A 17846-nucleotide genomic window follows, 5' to 3' on the forward strand; every position below is an offset into this window, starting at 1 on the left:
GGCATCATAGGGTTTTTCTTTGTTGTTCATATAGATCAGGTGTTTTGGTGGTGGTGGTGGTGATGGTGATGGTGGTGTGTGTGTCTGTATGTGTGAGTTTTAATGGTGGTGCTGGGAGGACTGTGATCTGTTAAAGTAATGGTAGAATCCAAAAGGCTTTGAACTTAGGACAGGATACTGTCCTGGTTCCTTTTCCATTTTAACCTCTTTCGATGGGCTTTCCTAATGATTGAGATGAGAATTATAGTAGGATAACTAGATCAGTCAGTTTGGGAGTTAGTCTATTGAGGTAAATTAACATATGAAACATTTTACAGCAATCCTAAGTTATGAAGGAAATAATATGCTATACTCAGTAAAGGATATTTTATTGTTGTTATTCAGTCACTATATCATGTCTGACCATTTGCGACCCCATGAACTGCAGCATGCCAGGCTTCCCTGTCGTTTACTATCTCCCGGAGTTTGCTCAAGCTCATGTCCATTGAGTCGGTGATGCCATCCAACCATCTCATCCTCTGTCGCCTCCTCCTCTTGCCCTCAATCTTTCTCAACATCAGGGTCTTTTCAAATGATTCAGTTCTTCACATCAGGTGGCCAAAGTATTGGAGCTTCAGCTTCAGCATCAGTCCTTCCAAGGAATCAGGGCTGGTTTCCTTTAGGTTGGATTGACTGGTTGGATATCCTTGCAGTCTAAGGGACTCTCAAGAGCCTTCTCCAGCACCACAATTTGAAAACATCAATTCTTCAACTCTCAGCTTTCTTTATGGGCCAGTTTTCACATCCATACATGACTATTAGAAAAACCGTAGCTTTCACTATAGGGACCTTTGTTGGCAAAGTGACGTCTCTGCTTTTTAGTATGCTGTCTAGGTTGGTCATAGCTTTTCTTCCAAGGAGCAAGTGTCTTTTAATTTCCTGGGGCAGCCACTGTCCACACTGATTTTGGAGTCCAAGAAAATAAAATTTGTCACTGCTTCCAATTTCTCCCCATCTATTTTCAATGAAGTGATGAGACCAGATGCCATGATCCTCATTTTTTTAATGTTTTTTTTTTTTTTTCACTCTCCTCTTGTACTTTCATCCAGAGGCTCTTTAGGTCCTCTTCACTTTCCACCATTAGGGTGGTATCATCTGCATATCTGAGGCTGTTGATATTTCTCCCAGGAATCTTGATTCCAGCTTGTGACTCGTCCAGTACAGCATTCCACATGCTGTATACTCTGCATATGTTAAATATGCAGGGTGACAGTGTAGAGCCTTTTTGTACTCCTTTCCCAATTTTGAAACAGCCTGCTGCTCCATGTTCAGGTCTAACTTGTTGCCTCCTGTCCTGCATACAGGTTGCTCAAGAGACAGATAATGTAGTCTGGTATTCCCATCTCTTTAAGAATTTTCCACAGTTTGTTGTGCTTCACACAGTCAAAGGCTTTAGGGCAGTCAATGAAGTATATGTTAGTTATAATCTGCTTGTTTTTTCTGTGATCCAACGAATGTTGGCAATGTGATCTCTGGTTCCCATGACTTTGCTAAATCCAGCTTTTACATCCAGAAGTTCTCAGTTCACGTATTGTTGAAGCCTAGCTTGCTAGGTTTTGAGCATTACCTAGGTAGCAGGTGAAACGAATGCAACTGTGAGGTAGCTTGAATATTCATTGGCATTGCCCTTCTTTGGCTTGGAATGAAAACTGACCTTTCATAGTCCTATGGCTGCTGTCTCATTTTCCAAATTTGCTGGCATAGTGAGTACAGCAGTTTAACAGCATCATCTTTGAGGATTTGAAATAACTCAACTGGAATCCCATTACCTACACTAGCTTTATTTATAGTGATGCTTCCTAAGGTCCACTTGGCTTCACACTCCACATGTCTGGCTCTAGGTGAGTGATCACACCATCGTGGTTATCTGGATCATTAAAACCTTTTCTGTACAGTTCTTTGTAATCTCGCTATCTCTTCTTAATATAGTCTGCTTCTGTTAGGTCCTTACTGTTTCTGTCCTTTATTGTGTTCATCTTTGCATTAAATATTTCCTTGCTGCTGCTGCTTCTAAGTTGCGTCAGTCGTGTCCGACTCTGGGCGACCCCAGAGACAGCAACCCACCAGGCTCCGCTGTCCCTGGGATTCTCCAGGCAAGAACACTGGAGTGGGTTGCCATTTCCTTCTCCAATGCATGAAAGTGAAAAGTAAAAGTGAAGTGGCTCAGTTGTGTCTGACTCTTTGTGACCCCATGGACTGAAGCCTACCAGGCTCCTCTGTTCATGGGATTTTCCAGGCAAGAGGACTGGAATGGGTTGCCATTGCCTTCTCCAAAATATTGCCTTGGTATCTCTGATTTTCTTGAAGCGGTCTCTTGTCTTGCCCTACTTCTACTTTATTAACATCTACTTCTGGAACCAGGATTGCCGGGAGAAATATCAATAACCTCAGATATGCATGATACCACCCTTATGGCAGAAAGTGAAGAAGAACTAAAGAGCCTCTTGATGAAAGTGAAAGAGAAAAGTAGAAAAATTGGCTTAAAACTCAACATTCAGAAAACTAAGAACATGGCATCCAGTCCCATCACTTCAAGGCAAATAAATGGGGAAACAATGGAATGGTGAGAGACTTTATTTGGGGGGCTCCAAAATCACTGCACTTGGTGACTGCAGCCATGAAACTAAAAGACACTGGCTCCTTGGAAGAAAACCTATGACCAACCTAGACAGCATATTAAAAAGCAGAGACATTACTTTGCCAACAAAGGTCTATCTAGTCAAAGCTATGGTTTTTCCGGTAGTCATGTATGGATGTGAGAAGTGGACTATAAAGAAAGCTGAGCACTGAAGATTGATGCTTTTGAACTGTGGTGTTGGAGAAGACTCTTGAGAGTCCCTTGGACTGCAAGGAGATCCAACCAGTCTATCCTAAAGGAAATCAGTCTTGAATATTTATTGGACGGACTGATGCTGAAGCTGAAACTCCAATAGTTTGGCCACCTGATGCAAAGAACTGACTCATTTGAAAAGGCCCTGATCCTGGAAAAGATTGAAGGCAGGAGGAGAAAGAGTCAACAGAGGATGAGATGGTTGGATGGCATCACCAACTCAATGGACATGAGTTTGAGCAAGCCTTGAGAGTTGGTGATGGACAGGGAAGCCTGGCATGCTGCAGTTCATGGGATCACAAAGAGTCAGACACAAGTGAGTGACTGAACTGACTATCCTTTCCCATTCTATTGTTTACCTCTATTTCTCTGCATTGATCCCTTAAGAAGGTTTTCTTATGTCTCCTTGCTACTCTCTGGAACTCTGCATTCAGTAGGTATATATTTCCCTTTCTCCTTTGCCTTTCACGTCTCTTTTTTCCTCAGCTATTTGTAAGGCCTCCTTAGACAACCATTTTACTTTTCATATTTCTCTTTGGGGGATGGTTTTGATAACCACATCCTGTGCAATGTTATGATGTTCCTTCCATATTTCTTCAGGCACTCTGTCTACAGGGTTTAATCCCTTGAATACATTGGTCACCTCCATTATGTAATCATAAATGATTTGATCATACCTAAATCATCTCACATGCTAGTAAAGTAATGCTCAAAATTCTCCAAGCCAGGCTTCAGCAATACGTGAACCGTGAACTTCCAATGTTCAAGCTGGTTTTAGAAAAGGCAGAGGAACCAGAGATCAAATTGCCAACATCCACTGGATCATGAAAAAAGCAAGAGAGTTCCAGGAAAACATCTATTTCTGCTTTATTGACTATGCCAAAGCCTTTGACCATATGGATCACAATAAACTGTGGAAAATTCTGAAAGAGATGGGAATACCAGATCACCTAACCTGCCTCTTGAGAAACCTATATGCAGGTCAGGAAGCAACGGTTAAAACTGGACATGGGACAACAGACTGGTTCCAAATAGGAAAAGGAGTACATCAAGGCTGTATATTGTCACCTTGCTTATTTAACTTATATGCAGGGTACATCTTGAAAAACCTTGGGCTGGAAGAAGCACAAACTGGAATCCAGATTGCTGGGAGAAATATCAATAACCTCAGATATGCAGAAGACACCACCCTTATGGCAGAAAGTGAAGAGGAACTAAAAAGCCTCTTGATGAAAGTGAAAGAGGAGAGTGAAACAGTTGGCTTAAAACTCAACATTCAGAAAATGAAGATCATGGCATCTGATCCCATCACTTCATGGCAAATAGATGGGGAAACAGTGGAAACAGTGTTTTTTTAGGGGGGCTCCAAAATTACTGCAGGTGGTGACTGCGGCCATGAAATTTAAAGACGTTTACTCCTTGGAAGGAAAGTTATGACCAACCTAGATAGTATATTGAAAAGCAGAGATATTACTTTGCCAACAAAGGTCTGTCTAGTCAAGGCTATGCTTTTTCCAGTAGTCATGTATGGATGTGAGAGTTAGACTGTGAAGAAAGCTGAGTGCCAAAGAATAAATGCTTTTGAACTGTGGTGTTGGAGAACTGTTGAGAATCCCTTGGACTGCAAGGAGATCCAACCAGTCCATTCTAAAGGAGATCAGTCCTGGGTGTTCATTGGAAGGACTGATGCTGAAGCTGAAACTCCAGTACTTTGGCCACCTCATGAGAAGAGTTGACTCACTGGAAAAGACTCTGATGCTGGGAGGGATTGTGGGCAGGAGAAGGGGACGACAGAAGATGAGATGGCTGGATGGCATCACTGACTCGATGGACATGAGTTTGAGTGAAATCTGGGAGTTGGTGATGGACAGGGAGGCCTGGCATGCTGTGATTCCTGGGGTTGCAAAGAGTTGGACACGACTGAGCGATTGAACTGACTGAAGTGAATTGAAATGGTCTAGTGGTTTTCCTACTTTCTTCAATTTAAGCCTGAATTTTAAGGATTTGAGCCACTATCAGCACCATGTCTTATTTTTGCTGACTGTATACAGCTTCTCCATCTTCAGGTGCAAAAAATTTAATCAATTTGATTTCAATATTGACTATCTGGTGATATCCGTGTGTAGAGTCATCTGTATGTTGTTGGAAGAGGGTGTTTGCTATAACCAGAGCATCAATGGATAGCTTATATGAAATGTCAACTTCAGTAGTTCTAGTAGTTACCTAGAGTTTTATGTCTTTTCCCTTTTTGACTCAAAAAATCTACAACTAAAAGTTATGGGGAAATGTATGTAATTGCTGTAATTAATAATGATTTTATTCATATTCAGTTGGCATAGACATGTATATCTTTGAGGATTAACCAGAAAATACAGTGACCAGAAAAAAAGGCAAAAAGAGAAAGATGTTTTACTTTTCAAGTACTTTTTAATTATGAATTCCAAATTCTATCTACCTGAATTATTGTTCTCCTGAAATATTATAGTCACTGTATCTTCATTTTTATTTTAATTGAAGATAGAATTCATATTCTACTTGATTTTATTTTTCATCTTCTTCATACCTATGGTTCCTAACCAAGAATGAATATTAGAATATGTTTTAAAAAATACTCATATTCTGTATCCAATCCCCAAAGGATTCAAATTCAGTAAGTTAGAACTATGTCTTTTGAAAGGTCGCAAGTGACTCAAAATCAAAATTGTAGTTAAGAAGTATTATGTCTTATCTGAAATATTCTGGAATCACACACGCATTTGAAGATTCAATTTTAAAAAATAACATCTACCTAACAATGCACATAAACACATGTAAAATGCAAATATACTTTCAAATTATACCATAAGATGTCCTTTCACTAAGGTGTTAGGCTTCCTCATTATGACTCTAACACCTAAAAGTAAATATTTTTCTCCATCTCCTTTGACCCACTCTGAACACTCTAGTCCCTTGGACTGCAAGGAGATCCAACCAGTCCATTCTGAAGGAGATCAGCCCTGGGTTTTCTTTGGAAGGACTGATGCTGAAGCTGAAACTCCAGTACTTTGGCCACCTCATGCGAAGAGTTGACTCATTGGAAAAGACCCTGATGCTGGGAGGGATTGGGGGCAGGAGGAGAAGGGGACGACCGAGGATGAGATGGCTGGATGGCATCACCGACTCGATAGACGTGAGTCTGAGTGAACTCCGGGAGTTGGTGATGGACAGGGAGGCTTGCGTGCTACGATTCATGGGGTCGCAGAGAGTCGGACACGACTGAGCGACTGGACTGACTGAACTGAAGACTCTACTGGCCTCTTATCAAACTCCCTGGACTGCTTTATATTTGAATATCCTTTGGTTCTGTCACACGTAGGTGTGAGTTTAAGGCTAGAGTTCATAGAAAGAGTGGAAAGTAATGCAAAAACAATTTGGGGACACTTCATACTACTATTTATTGATTAAATACTACACTGGCTGAGAAAAAAAAGCAGGGAGGGAAGCTCCCAGGTAAAAGTGAGAAAGTTGGGAAAAGATGAATTGTTTACATCTTAATTACGATGGTTTCTCAGCTTAGTACTAAGAATAAGGCAGATTCTTAGTAAGTAGATGATGAAAGAAAAGGTGAAGAAATGAATTAACAGCTGAAGAATTAACTGAATGAAAAAAGCAGAATTCATTTTACTTTTGTTTCCATGGCCTTAGTTTCCTCATCTGTCATATGAAGGCATTAGAAGGCATTCAGATTCTCTTCCATCTGAAAGGATTCCTGCAATTTTTCCTATTACTCTGAGAATAGAAGACACTATTCCCTAGCGCAAGGCATGTACCCAAATTATACATCAGCAGCCCTCTTGGCAAGAGAGGGAGTGTAGAGGGGATGTGTGCTGCTTGGCCGTATACTATCATGTTAAGCTAGAAGTTGGCAGGTAAAGTCAGCATTTGCTATAGCAGTTCTAACATTGGGATAGCTTATGGAAGAAAACACTGTTTTAACACGAAAACAAACAGAATGTATATGACCTCAACTTGAAATAAAGAGGCAGATTTATGTGCCTTCACATGAGACACTGTAGAAAGTAAATTATTTCTTGAAATAAGTAAGATTCATAGGGAAGAACGCAGAATGCTGTCATTATATAAAGAGTTTATGGTAAGCATCTCCATAAAGACACCTAAGAAACTGGTAACGGTGGTCGCCTTCAAGGATGGGAAATGGGTGACAAGGAGAAATTCTGAAGGGGGAATTTAATTTACGCTGAATTATGACAATTTTTGAGTCTGTATAATGTGCATATATTGCCTATCTAGAAAATATTATTGAAGTGAAACAAAATAGTGTATTAGTGAAGATGCAAAAACAAAACAAAACAAAACAAAAAACAAGAAACTCTTTTAAGTTTTAGTCACCAGTGGAATTATATTTTAAATGCAGTGATATAGTCTGTTAGTACATTCCATAGCAGATGAGAATATTTGGCCAAAATAAATCAATGGATACAGTATATATACTACCTCTCCTCTTTTGCTGCTTTATCCATCATTATTTTTAAAATATGACCAATATAGTGATAGGACAGTTAAATAAAATCCTTTTAACTAGATGACACTCAGTGGAGTTCTGCTTCATCCAACCTCATATATACAACAGTTTCATAGAAATCATCATAACTTTTTTACACTTCAGAGACAATACTGATCCAGCAAGCAGTCACCTCTGCATGTGATTTCCTGGGAGCCTGTAAGTATTTTTCCAAGAATTGTGAGACTACGTTGTTAATGTTGCTGTTTAGTTGCTTGGTTTCATCTGACCCTTTGGTGATTTCATGGACTGTAGCCCACCGGACTCCTCTGTCCATGGGATTTCCCAGATATGAATACTGGGGTGCATCCATCCCCATTCCAGGGGATCTTCCTGATCCAGGGACTGAACCTACATCTCCTGAATTGCAGGTGAATTCTTTACCACTGAGCCTCCTGGGAAGCCCGTGAAACTACATTAGAACACCATTTAGCCATAATACTCTCCTTTTCTTTTGTCCCTAAAGTGGTGGTAACTCTGTTAGTCAATCTATTAATCCCTCTTGGAATGTGATGATTAATTATTATGAAAAGCCTGAGCACTGACAGGTGCAAGACAATCCCATTCAGGTAGCACAAGAAAGATCAATGAGGGAAACAAACATCATTTTTGGAACTTTATTTGTTGCTTAAAATGTAATGCCATACAATTTTAACAATCACTTAAAAAAGGATTTGTATTTGCATAAAACAGAAGCAAAACAGAAAGATATGAAATAAAATGCCATCTTGCTTCAAGTTTTCAAATCAGTACTTAGAGTACTAATATACAGCTATATACACTGCAAGTATATTATAGAAATATACTATGAGTAATCTTGAAACCACAATAAATATCAAGTAGGTTTTTAGGCACACGGCATAGAAAAACGCAGAATCAGCATAATCCTTGAGAGTGCTGAGTGACTCATTCTTAGATCACTTTCATACACATGTATTGTACACAAAATATATAGCCATCACACACATGATCCCCAGTCACTTCTGAATTTCACCTTTCATCCCAGCATCCGTGCCTTCTTATTCTTTGATACTATTGCTCTATACAGCTATTACATAAGAAAATACTTTGCAGTTTTCTTCAACTAATAGCCTAAGAAGGTATCAATGCTACCAAAATAAGTGCAGCCTATCTACACGATATGTTCATGGAAGTGTGCTGAGCGGCACCAGCTTACAGAACTGTTCATTTTAATCCTGGGGGTTACCCTGAAGGCAAAGTTAATCCATTTTGAAGTATACCATTTTTGAGTTGCCCATAGCATGATAGCCAGAAATCGTTAGAAACTGAGGTAACACCTGTTTTTATAGAGAGAGGAATCCCTGGAAAAGACAAATGCCAGAAGTGTTTTTAAAACTTCCAACCAATGTGGACCTCAGTCAGTTATTGTACACTTTGTCTGTGACTCTTTCTGCTCAAATGTAAACCGAAGAATCCAAAGGAATGATCAAGCTAAATTTACCTTTACCATTAGGATTAAAGATCACAGCCACGGAACACCTGAGATCACCCTCTGATAAGGGAAGTCTGACGCTTCTCTTAGTAGAGCCAATGTTCATTAATAAAAATGAACCAAATAACCCTCACTGATTTCTGCACCCCCTGCCCCCGACCTCCAGCTACAAGTCAGATTCCGGCATGTCTGGCATGTCGGCCATCAAGTACCCTATCCCATAGCGTCCGTTGGGAGCTGTATCCAGAGTTGGCGATCCACTTTGTTTTCGATAAATATTTTTACCGAAATTTGGAGAGGACATCTCGCTTGATATCTTGCCATGAATGAGGCTTGCATCATCTCCCTCTAAGTTTATGGGCTCCTTCAGGACCCTTCCTCTCTTATAGGTCACAGATGCTAAATTACCAGAACTATCATCTATCAGGTTGCAGCGGCGGATGATGAAGACAACTGGGATGGGCAATACTGCCAGGACCATCAGAGAGATACAGATGACCATCCCCCACGTTGGGTAGCTCAGAAATTTCTCAGATGCCTGTTAAAGTCAAAAGATAATTATTAATCATCTAGCATTCTCTGCAGGGAAATGAAAAAAATTATATTTATCTCAGGTTTATAAGCAAAGAACCTGGGCTAGTCTTGTGACTGATTAATAAATCGCTGTGAAAGTGACAGTAAGCAACTTCCAAGGCAAAGCCTTAAAAGCCTGACGATTTCTGCCTCTGTCTTAGATGCTGCCCTGAGCCCATAATGCCTGGAAGAAGTCAAGAATGAAAGCTCACAGAGAGAGAGCCCAGCTCTCCAAGTTCAGTCAACTGCATGAGTTGACTCAAACAAGACCCAGAGCAGAATCGTCCAGCTTATCCACAGAACCCTAAGAAATAATAAGTCAGCACTGGTTTTAGTCGTTAAGTTTTGGGTCATTGTTACTAAGCAATGGACACCTGTTATTTGTGGCACATCACCTTTCTGCTGCTGCTGCTAAGTCGCTTCAGTCGTGTCCGACTCTGTGCGACCCCATGGACGGCAGCCCGCCAGGCTCCTCCATCCCTGGGATTCTCCGGGCAAGAACACTGGAGTGGGTTGCCATTTCCTTCTCCAATGCATGCATGCATTCTAAGTCACTTCAGTCGTGTCTGACCCTGTGAGACCCCATGGACAGCAGCCCACCAGGCTCCTCTGTCCACAGCATTCTCTAGACAAGAATACTGGAGTGGGTTGCCATTTCCTTTTCCACATTACCTTTCTAGAATCTGAAATTAAATTTTGAACTACAGTTGTCCCCAAGGGTTTTGATAAAGGATAGCAGACTTATTTTTTTAGAATAGTCATGAATTTAGTTGTTGTTATATAGAATTAGTGACCACAGAATAAAGATCAGGGGTAGCTCTAAAAATTAAGCATTCTGATTTTCTAATAGATAATATATATCTTGTGGCTGCATTACAAGATATATAGCAGCTTGAGAACAGAAACTGAATATTCATGGCTAATAGAAGGCAGTTAAAGCAAAAATCTACTTCAATATTTCTTTAAATTACGTTTACATGGTTGATGCATATTTTCATTGGTATAGAGTGTCTCAGATATGATTTCATAAATTTATGCAGGAAAAATTATTTCTGGTAGTTTGATCAGTATGTTCTCTAGTGTCAAAAGCCTAAATAATTATGAGCCCATCTATGGTGATGTGGATAAAATTACTTTAATGAGGTCCAAGTCAATGTTTCTTATGTACTAAAAATATTCACTAAAAATAAAAAAAATACATATTTGGGGTCAAACAAAACATAAATCTTAAAGATTGCTGCATAAAAGCACTACCACCCATTAAACAGCAAACTATACTGAAAAAAGTGAAAGCCAAAAACCTTTAAAATGATATTTTGTGTAATCTTTTATCTGACTTCCTTCCTTTTTTTTTTTACCTTATCTTCCATCCATGCGTTATAGCCAGGAGGACTTAATCCCATATTCACAATGCTAGCGATTAGCAGTGATAACAGCATTAGAGGAGATACATATTTCCACATATAGTAGTAATATCTATTGGGAGCAAAGCCCAGCATATCCTTTAGGTCCTCCATAAACCTAAATAGAAAGAAATAATTTAATTATTCCCCAAGTTAAGGTATCTATATCAAAATATGATAAATTAAATGTCCTTTAAAATGTGCATTGTATCAATGGTTTGACCAGGGTTAAACATGATACCCTATGACAATTTATACTGAATCTAAAAGTAATACTGAAGATGACTTATCAATTAAGAACATTTATAATGTAAAATGGAACCAGTGTACTGTACTTTTTATTTGGAGGAAGTCCCCTTAAGCCAATTATTGGGAAGTCTCCTCCAACTGATGACCTTCCATGCTATGAACACAATATTTGCAATACATTAAAATTTCCTTGTTTCTCTCTCTCTCTCTCTATTATTTAGAGATAATTAACTCACATCATCCAATCCAACTGATCCAAACTCTCATTTCTGTTTTCAGTCTGGTGTCCTTTGATTGAAAGAGGGTCCACACATTATGATTCTTTGATTTTTTATTTTTTTCTGAAGTCCTTTTTTCACCTCTGCTAAGTGCCTCCTAATCTCTGTATCATTTCTGTCATTCTCTTTTTGAATGAGTTGGGCACTCTGTCCCATAGTCTCCCACAGTTTAGATTTTGCTGTTAATAATTGCATCCCCACACTGTTGGCTTTGCAAGCGCATCTCATCCTCCTATTTCCTGTGAATTAGCTCTTAGACTGAGTAATGATTAGACTTATGTGTCTGCTTTTTAAAGTCAAGTTATTGATACATTATTTACCTGAAATAAGACTTGCTTTTTTTTTTTTTCTTTTTCTTTTTTGGCTGCATGACTTGTGGGATCTTAGTTCTCAGAACAGGGATCAAACACAGGGCCCCAGAAGTGACAGCACCAAGTCCCAGCCTCCGAACCACCAAGGACTTCTGCCTACTCACACTTGACAGCTGTATGATGTTAACACTGTCAGGAGCATGTCACCGTTACATACTGGTTTATATCCCTTAATATGTAACTCGAGATAAAATATGTACTGCCCATCCACCAGTCTTGTACTAATGTTTCTGTAGACTTTTTGGTTGTCTAAAGCTAGTTCTCCCGTAGATTCTTCAAAAAGGGATCACAGTGACTATATTCCCTAATTTTCTTGCATGTTTAAAATTATCTGTGATCACTATATTTGAATGTCAGGTCAGCTGAATTTAAAATCTGTAGTTTATAATTTCTTTCTTTGAAAATCATAAATATATCTATGTAAGATTGTTACAAAAATTTTGCTATCAGATTTTTCTATTGTAAATAATTTGTTTCATACTGTTTTTTACCTGCATGCATGCCTTTTTTTTCTTTTTTTTTGGTTTGTCTCCAAGTAACATCCTAGGCTTGTCTTGGTGTCAGCCTTTATGTCTGTTTTTTTCCAACTATATCATTGCCCTTTCAACACTCTAGTTATTTGCTTCAGCATGTTTCTTTAATTATAGTTTTTAGAGTCATTTTCCAGCCACTGCGTTTAGAGGTCCTCATTGTACAAATGCAGAATCATCTTTGCTTAACTGCTGTTTCATTTTCTTATCCTTGGTGATTTATGTTTGATTTTAAAAATTATTCTTCCTTTCTAGCTTCTAATTCTCGAGGAGATATATATTGTACTCATTGTTTTTTTAAAATTTGACTTCATTTATTAATTGATTTTTCTGTTATATGCAATTATTTCCTGAGTTCTATCACCTCTGTTTTCAAATCTCCCTTGTCTCTAATTATTATATTTCTCAATTTTAAAATAACTGCCAAATGCTATTCTTTTGTGGCTTCTATCATTTTTCAACATTATTTCAACTTCATTTTGAAATATGATTAGTTTTCCATCTGTTTTGCTTGTGCGGATTTGTTATCTGAAGGGATATTATCCTGCTCCTCTCTGCTTCTTTTTAATGACTTTTGTTTATGATTTAACCACACTTAAGTGAAATAAGATTTCCTGAATTTTGGAAAAGGAAGGATACATGGGCATTGCTTCTTTTTTTTTTTTTTTTAAATTATTTACTTATTTTTGGTTGCATTTGGGTCTTCAGTGCCGCACGGACTTTTCTCCAGTTGTGGCAAGCGGAGACTACTAGTTGCAGGGTGTGCATGGGCATTGCTTCTTTATTTAAAAAAAAAAAACATATTTACTTATTTTTCGCTGCATTTGGGTCTTCAGTGCCAAACCCCTCCTCTCTATTTTTGCAAAGTAATAAAAAAAGGTGGCCTCATAGTTTCTCAGTTTTTTTTTTTTTCTAACCTCTGCTCTCTTTCTCATATTTACTTGGACTTCCTTTTCCAACACCTCCACTACCTATCTCCTGCTCAGCTCAGGTTTTTCTCCCACAGCTCTGCTCTCAGTGCAGAGCTTTATCTTGGAAGAGAACTTTGGGTTGTTCACTTCAAGATTTTAGAGACCATATTGTTCCAGCACTGATGATCTTGTTGCATTTGGATTCCTCTGCAATCTGCTAAATGAGGCCAAAGATACTACTTCTCCCAGTTTAGCTCACTATCTTCAGGTTAATCAGCCTACCACACATTGCAGGGAGGACCTGGGGGTGAGTAGAGAGCTGTCCGAGGCCCAGCTCTGTATCCGATACCATCACCTACACGGATATGACACCGCACAGGTTCTGTGGCTGCCAGCGGTTTGTCCCAACCTTTCATATTTGAGGGTTCACAGGAATATCTTCTTTCCAGTGTCCATGGGTATTTGGTTTGGCCTTCTAGCCATTCTTTTTCTCCTTCGTTTTAAAAAGGAAACGGGGAAATGCAATCTATGCAGCCATCACTTTCAGCATCATAGGAGCTTCCTTCTCATTTTCTCTCAATCATATTTCTTCCTAAATCTCTTAACCCAGGGATCAAACCCAGGTTTCCTGTAGTGCAGGCAGATTCTTTACCAACTGAGCTACAGGGAAGCCCATACAATGTTTCTTTTTCTGCATTTGAATTTGCTATCTCAAACATTTAGGTTTTGGAAGGCTTCTTTCTCTCAACCCTGTCTCTGGAAATTTAGGTAAACATGGCAGATGACAGAGCAGAACTGAGCTCAGGATACCACTGAAGGTGAACAGGAGGAACATAATATTCCTGCAGACATTTAGAGGCGGGAAAAGTAATTAAATAAGAGCGTTTTAAACAATAGAATTCCAATTGTGCTTCTTGGACAAGATATGAGCTTTAGAGACCAACAGATCTGGTTTCAAATCATACCTCCATAATTTCTAAATGTATATCTTAGTCCTTCTGAACTTCATTTTTGTCATTCTCAAGAAAGATAATACCCATCTTGGAGAGTTATTGTTATAGGCTCATAGACAACATATGCAAAGCATACTATCCTACAAACAGCAGAAATTTATAGATGCAAGTATCATTAGTAGTATTATTCCTCTTGTTGTTACAATGATTATTATTTAGGAACTACTAAAAAGAAATATTTACCACTATGCCTATTATAAATGATGAACAGTCTAAATGGAAAACTAAATTATGATCCTACTGATCCACAGATCAGCCCAGTAACAATACCAAATTCCAACACAGTGTGGGTGAGGAGTTGGGGGTAGCTCAGTAGACTATAGAAATATCTGGTTTTGAAATTAAAGTTAAAAGTCCTGGCTCTACAACTAAGATACTGTGTCCTCCTATACAAGGCGGGCCAATTTCACATCTGTGATAGGAGCAATATTAGTTACCACAGAATACTGTTATGAGGATTAAGACAATGCATACGGCACTCCCCTGATGATTAGGGATGTCGACAACTTTTCGTGTATCTGTTGATCATCTGTATGGATTCTTTGGAAAAATTCAGGTCCTTTGTCCATGGCTTAATTGACTTTTTTTTTTTTTGCTACTGTGTTATAAGTCCTTATACATTGTGGATATTAACCCCTTATTAGATATTTGATTTGCAAATATTTTTCTCATTCAATAGGTTGCCTTTTTATTTTCTTAATCTTTTCTTTGGCTGTGCAGCCATTTTATTTTGATGTAGTAATACTCCACGGAGTCACGAGAGTCAGAGACAGCTTAGCAACTAAACAATATACAGCTATTACTACTATTGCTATTTAGTACATGATCATTAAATGTTAAGTTTTCCTATCTTTCCTCGCCTGGAGCTCTTTAGAGTAATAAAATATTCTCTAAGTTTTGTCACAAAGCTCACTCAGTATAATAATGTTCTTTATGTTGTTGAAGAGGACTCTGGTCCTCATTCAGTGAATTTATTCCTGCATCAGAGAAACCTTTAATAAGCTTGATGGTCTTACTGCCTTAATCCATACGTGCTATCTGGAGACAACAAACTTGAACAATATTGGACAAGGTCTCCAGAAATCTTTTTCTTCTGAGATTACTCTAATGCTTCACTGCATACAAGTTTATATAGTTTTCAGACCAAGCAGGTATATAATTAAAAGATTCAGGCATCTAGTGAATTCAAGTCATGACTCCATAAATATATTATGTATAGTGAATGGTATATATATCTTGAACCAGTGAGATATATGTGTATATATATATCTTCCCAAAATGGTCCTGCTACACAAAACATTGTGTAACATGATAAAAATAAGGCATTTTATTGCATAACAAAATAAAATCCCTCTTGTAAAAAAGTTTGGCAACATAATTAGAAGTACAGACTTTAGAGTTAAGTAAAAATGGGCTTTTGCGGTGGCTCACGTGGTAAAGGATCCGCCTGCAGTGCAGGAGACCTGGGTTCAATCCCCTGGGTTGGGAAGATCCCCTGGAGGAGGGCATGGCAACCCACTCCAGTACTCTTGCCTGGAGAATCCCCATGGACAGAGGAGCCTGGTGGGCTACAGTCCATGGGGTCACAAAGAGTTGGACACAACTGAGTGACTAAATACAGCACAGCACAAAAGCGGCTATAAATCCCAGCTCTGCCTCTGTTCAGGTGTGTGATGACCAAGTCACTTGGTCTCTCACTAAGCCTGCATTTTCTTATGTGTGAAATGGACAGAACAATGGCTCAAAACAACTTAACAAGATTCTTGGAACTCAGTCAATATACACAAGCTCTTGGAAGTTCCAATTTGATAACCAGAATTAAATCAAAGCTCCAGAATCCTAAACCTCATTACCATCTACGCCATTCTATCTCATCACCTAGTAAGGAGATGTACTTTGTTAAAACTGTTGAATGGAGAAGAGTCTGCATAAGATTTGACTTTTGTAGCAAGGAATTTTTCCCTGCAGTCATTTTTCTCCTCTTCTAAGTGAGATACATATTAACAATTAGTCTTTCCAAAGCAGAGATGTAAAATGGAAGCATAAGAGAATATACTTACTTATCTATGCCATAAACAAAGGATACGGCAATATTCTCCAAAATGACGACAATTAGCAGAGGCAGGGTTGCAGAATAGTCATCAAACATTGTAACAAAGTAGTTTCCAGAGCGCTGCACAAATATCAGGCCAATACAAAACGCCAGAAGACAGCAGATAACTGAACAAAAGGAATAATGGGAAAAAAAAAAAAAAAAGACCTTGTCAGAATCAAGTCTTTTAAGCTGCATTATAAATTATTATATGTACTTTGTTTCTACTTTTTATAAGTTGTCAATAATATGAATAGGATACTTTTCCTGATACCATGGAATATATTGGGAATTAGTTACCTGAATATAGCCCTGGATTTAATAGGAATTCACTGTAGGACAGTAACTCAATTCATCTCCTTGAGTCTGTGGAAATGTATGTACCAAATCCAAATAACAAATGAGGCAAAACAGAGAAGATAATAATAGTATAAATCTCCATATCCATGTCTCATTATTAACAGAAAAGTGACCTTTTCAGGCAGCAAATGTTCATAGGTCATTTCTACCTTTAATAATGTTTTCTAGTTTTGGAAGCAATACTGAAATTTCAAATTAATCATGAGATGAATGTGCCTTATAAGACTATGATAACATATATTTTTATATTTTACTGAAATATGATTATTGCTAAAGCATAACTGAAAAAAAAAAAAAGTTTGACCCCTTAGCAGTAACCCATACTCTAGCTTGATATTGCCTGGGCAGATGAGTTGGAAATACAGTTAGGACAGGGTTGGCCAACCAGATTCTCCAATTAATTAAGAACAGTCTAAAAGGAGTTTCTGTAGGAGTGCAGAAAGATGCAGAAACTTCCAACCGGATACCATTACCATAGAAATGTAGAGAGAATTCTAGAGTCCATATACTATTCACATAGTTTTGTTAGACTCTTTATTCTCTCATGCATATTAGTAGAGAAGCCCTCAAAAATAAGAGATGACTAGGCTGTTTTTCTCAACTCCCTAATAGCAGACGTGAGTAAAAATAACAGAAGTGGGGCAGGTGGAGGCAGTTCAGAAGGAGAGAAAACAGGCATCCCTGGGTCCCATCCAATGGAGACTCCCGAGCAATCTCAATACGTATGGGTTAAATTAAGCCATTTCATTCATCTTGTGAGTGCTAGGCTAGTGGTATGACTTACACCATCCGTAAGTAAATATTATATATAAACACATCAGGTAGAAAAGGAAAAGCATTAAGAGCATTCACTTGGAGTCTAACACATATTGAAATATTTAAATGCTTGTCACAGCAAATCATACTCAAAGTCTCAGGATGGAAGTCGCAGAGCTTAGATTTGAACCATGGCCTGTATTACACTTACTCTTGCGTAACTGCATCATAGTATAAGCAGGAAGAAAGTGTACTCTAGGTGCTACAGACACCGAGAGCTTTGCGGACGAGGTGAGAGGAACAGAAAATAAGTAACTTAGATCTAAGTCCTACTGTCGTATCAAAGCAAACAAAACCATTCGACAAACGTGATGGGGGAACATTTCCTCAAAGTAAGTGACCTGAAGTAAAAGTGTGATCCCCAAGT

General features: G+C 38.5%; 1 protein-coding gene across 5 annotated transcripts in view; it reads right to left on the reverse strand.

Moving 5' to 3' along the window:
* Window positions 1-8033: 8033 nt before the first annotated feature.
* SLC6A15 (solute carrier family 6 member 15) overlaps window positions 8034-17846 on the reverse strand; it is a 53126-nt gene continuing 43313 nt past the window's right edge. For 4 of the 5 annotated variants that reach the window (XM_012174040.4, XM_042246573.1, XM_004006231.5 and 1 more), the window contains 3 exons: window positions 16272-16431; window positions 10815-10977; window positions 8034-9421 (listed from right to left, as the gene is read on the reverse strand). In XM_012174040.4, coding sequence (XP_012029430.2) covers window positions 9050-9421; window positions 10815-10977; window positions 16272-16431 — 695 coding nt within the window. In that variant the 3' untranslated portion in view covers window positions 8034-9049. The remainder of the gene's footprint in view (window positions 9422-10814; window positions 10978-16271; window positions 16432-17846) is intronic. The other variant, XM_042246572.2, reaches the window with a different exon arrangement.

The sequence above is a fragment of the Ovis aries genome, chromosome 3 (assembly GCF_016772045.2).
Source record: "Ovis aries strain OAR_USU_Benz2616 breed Rambouillet chromosome 3, ARS-UI_Ramb_v3.0, whole genome shotgun sequence".
Taxonomy (NCBI): domain Eukaryota; kingdom Metazoa; phylum Chordata; class Mammalia; order Artiodactyla; family Bovidae; genus Ovis; species Ovis aries.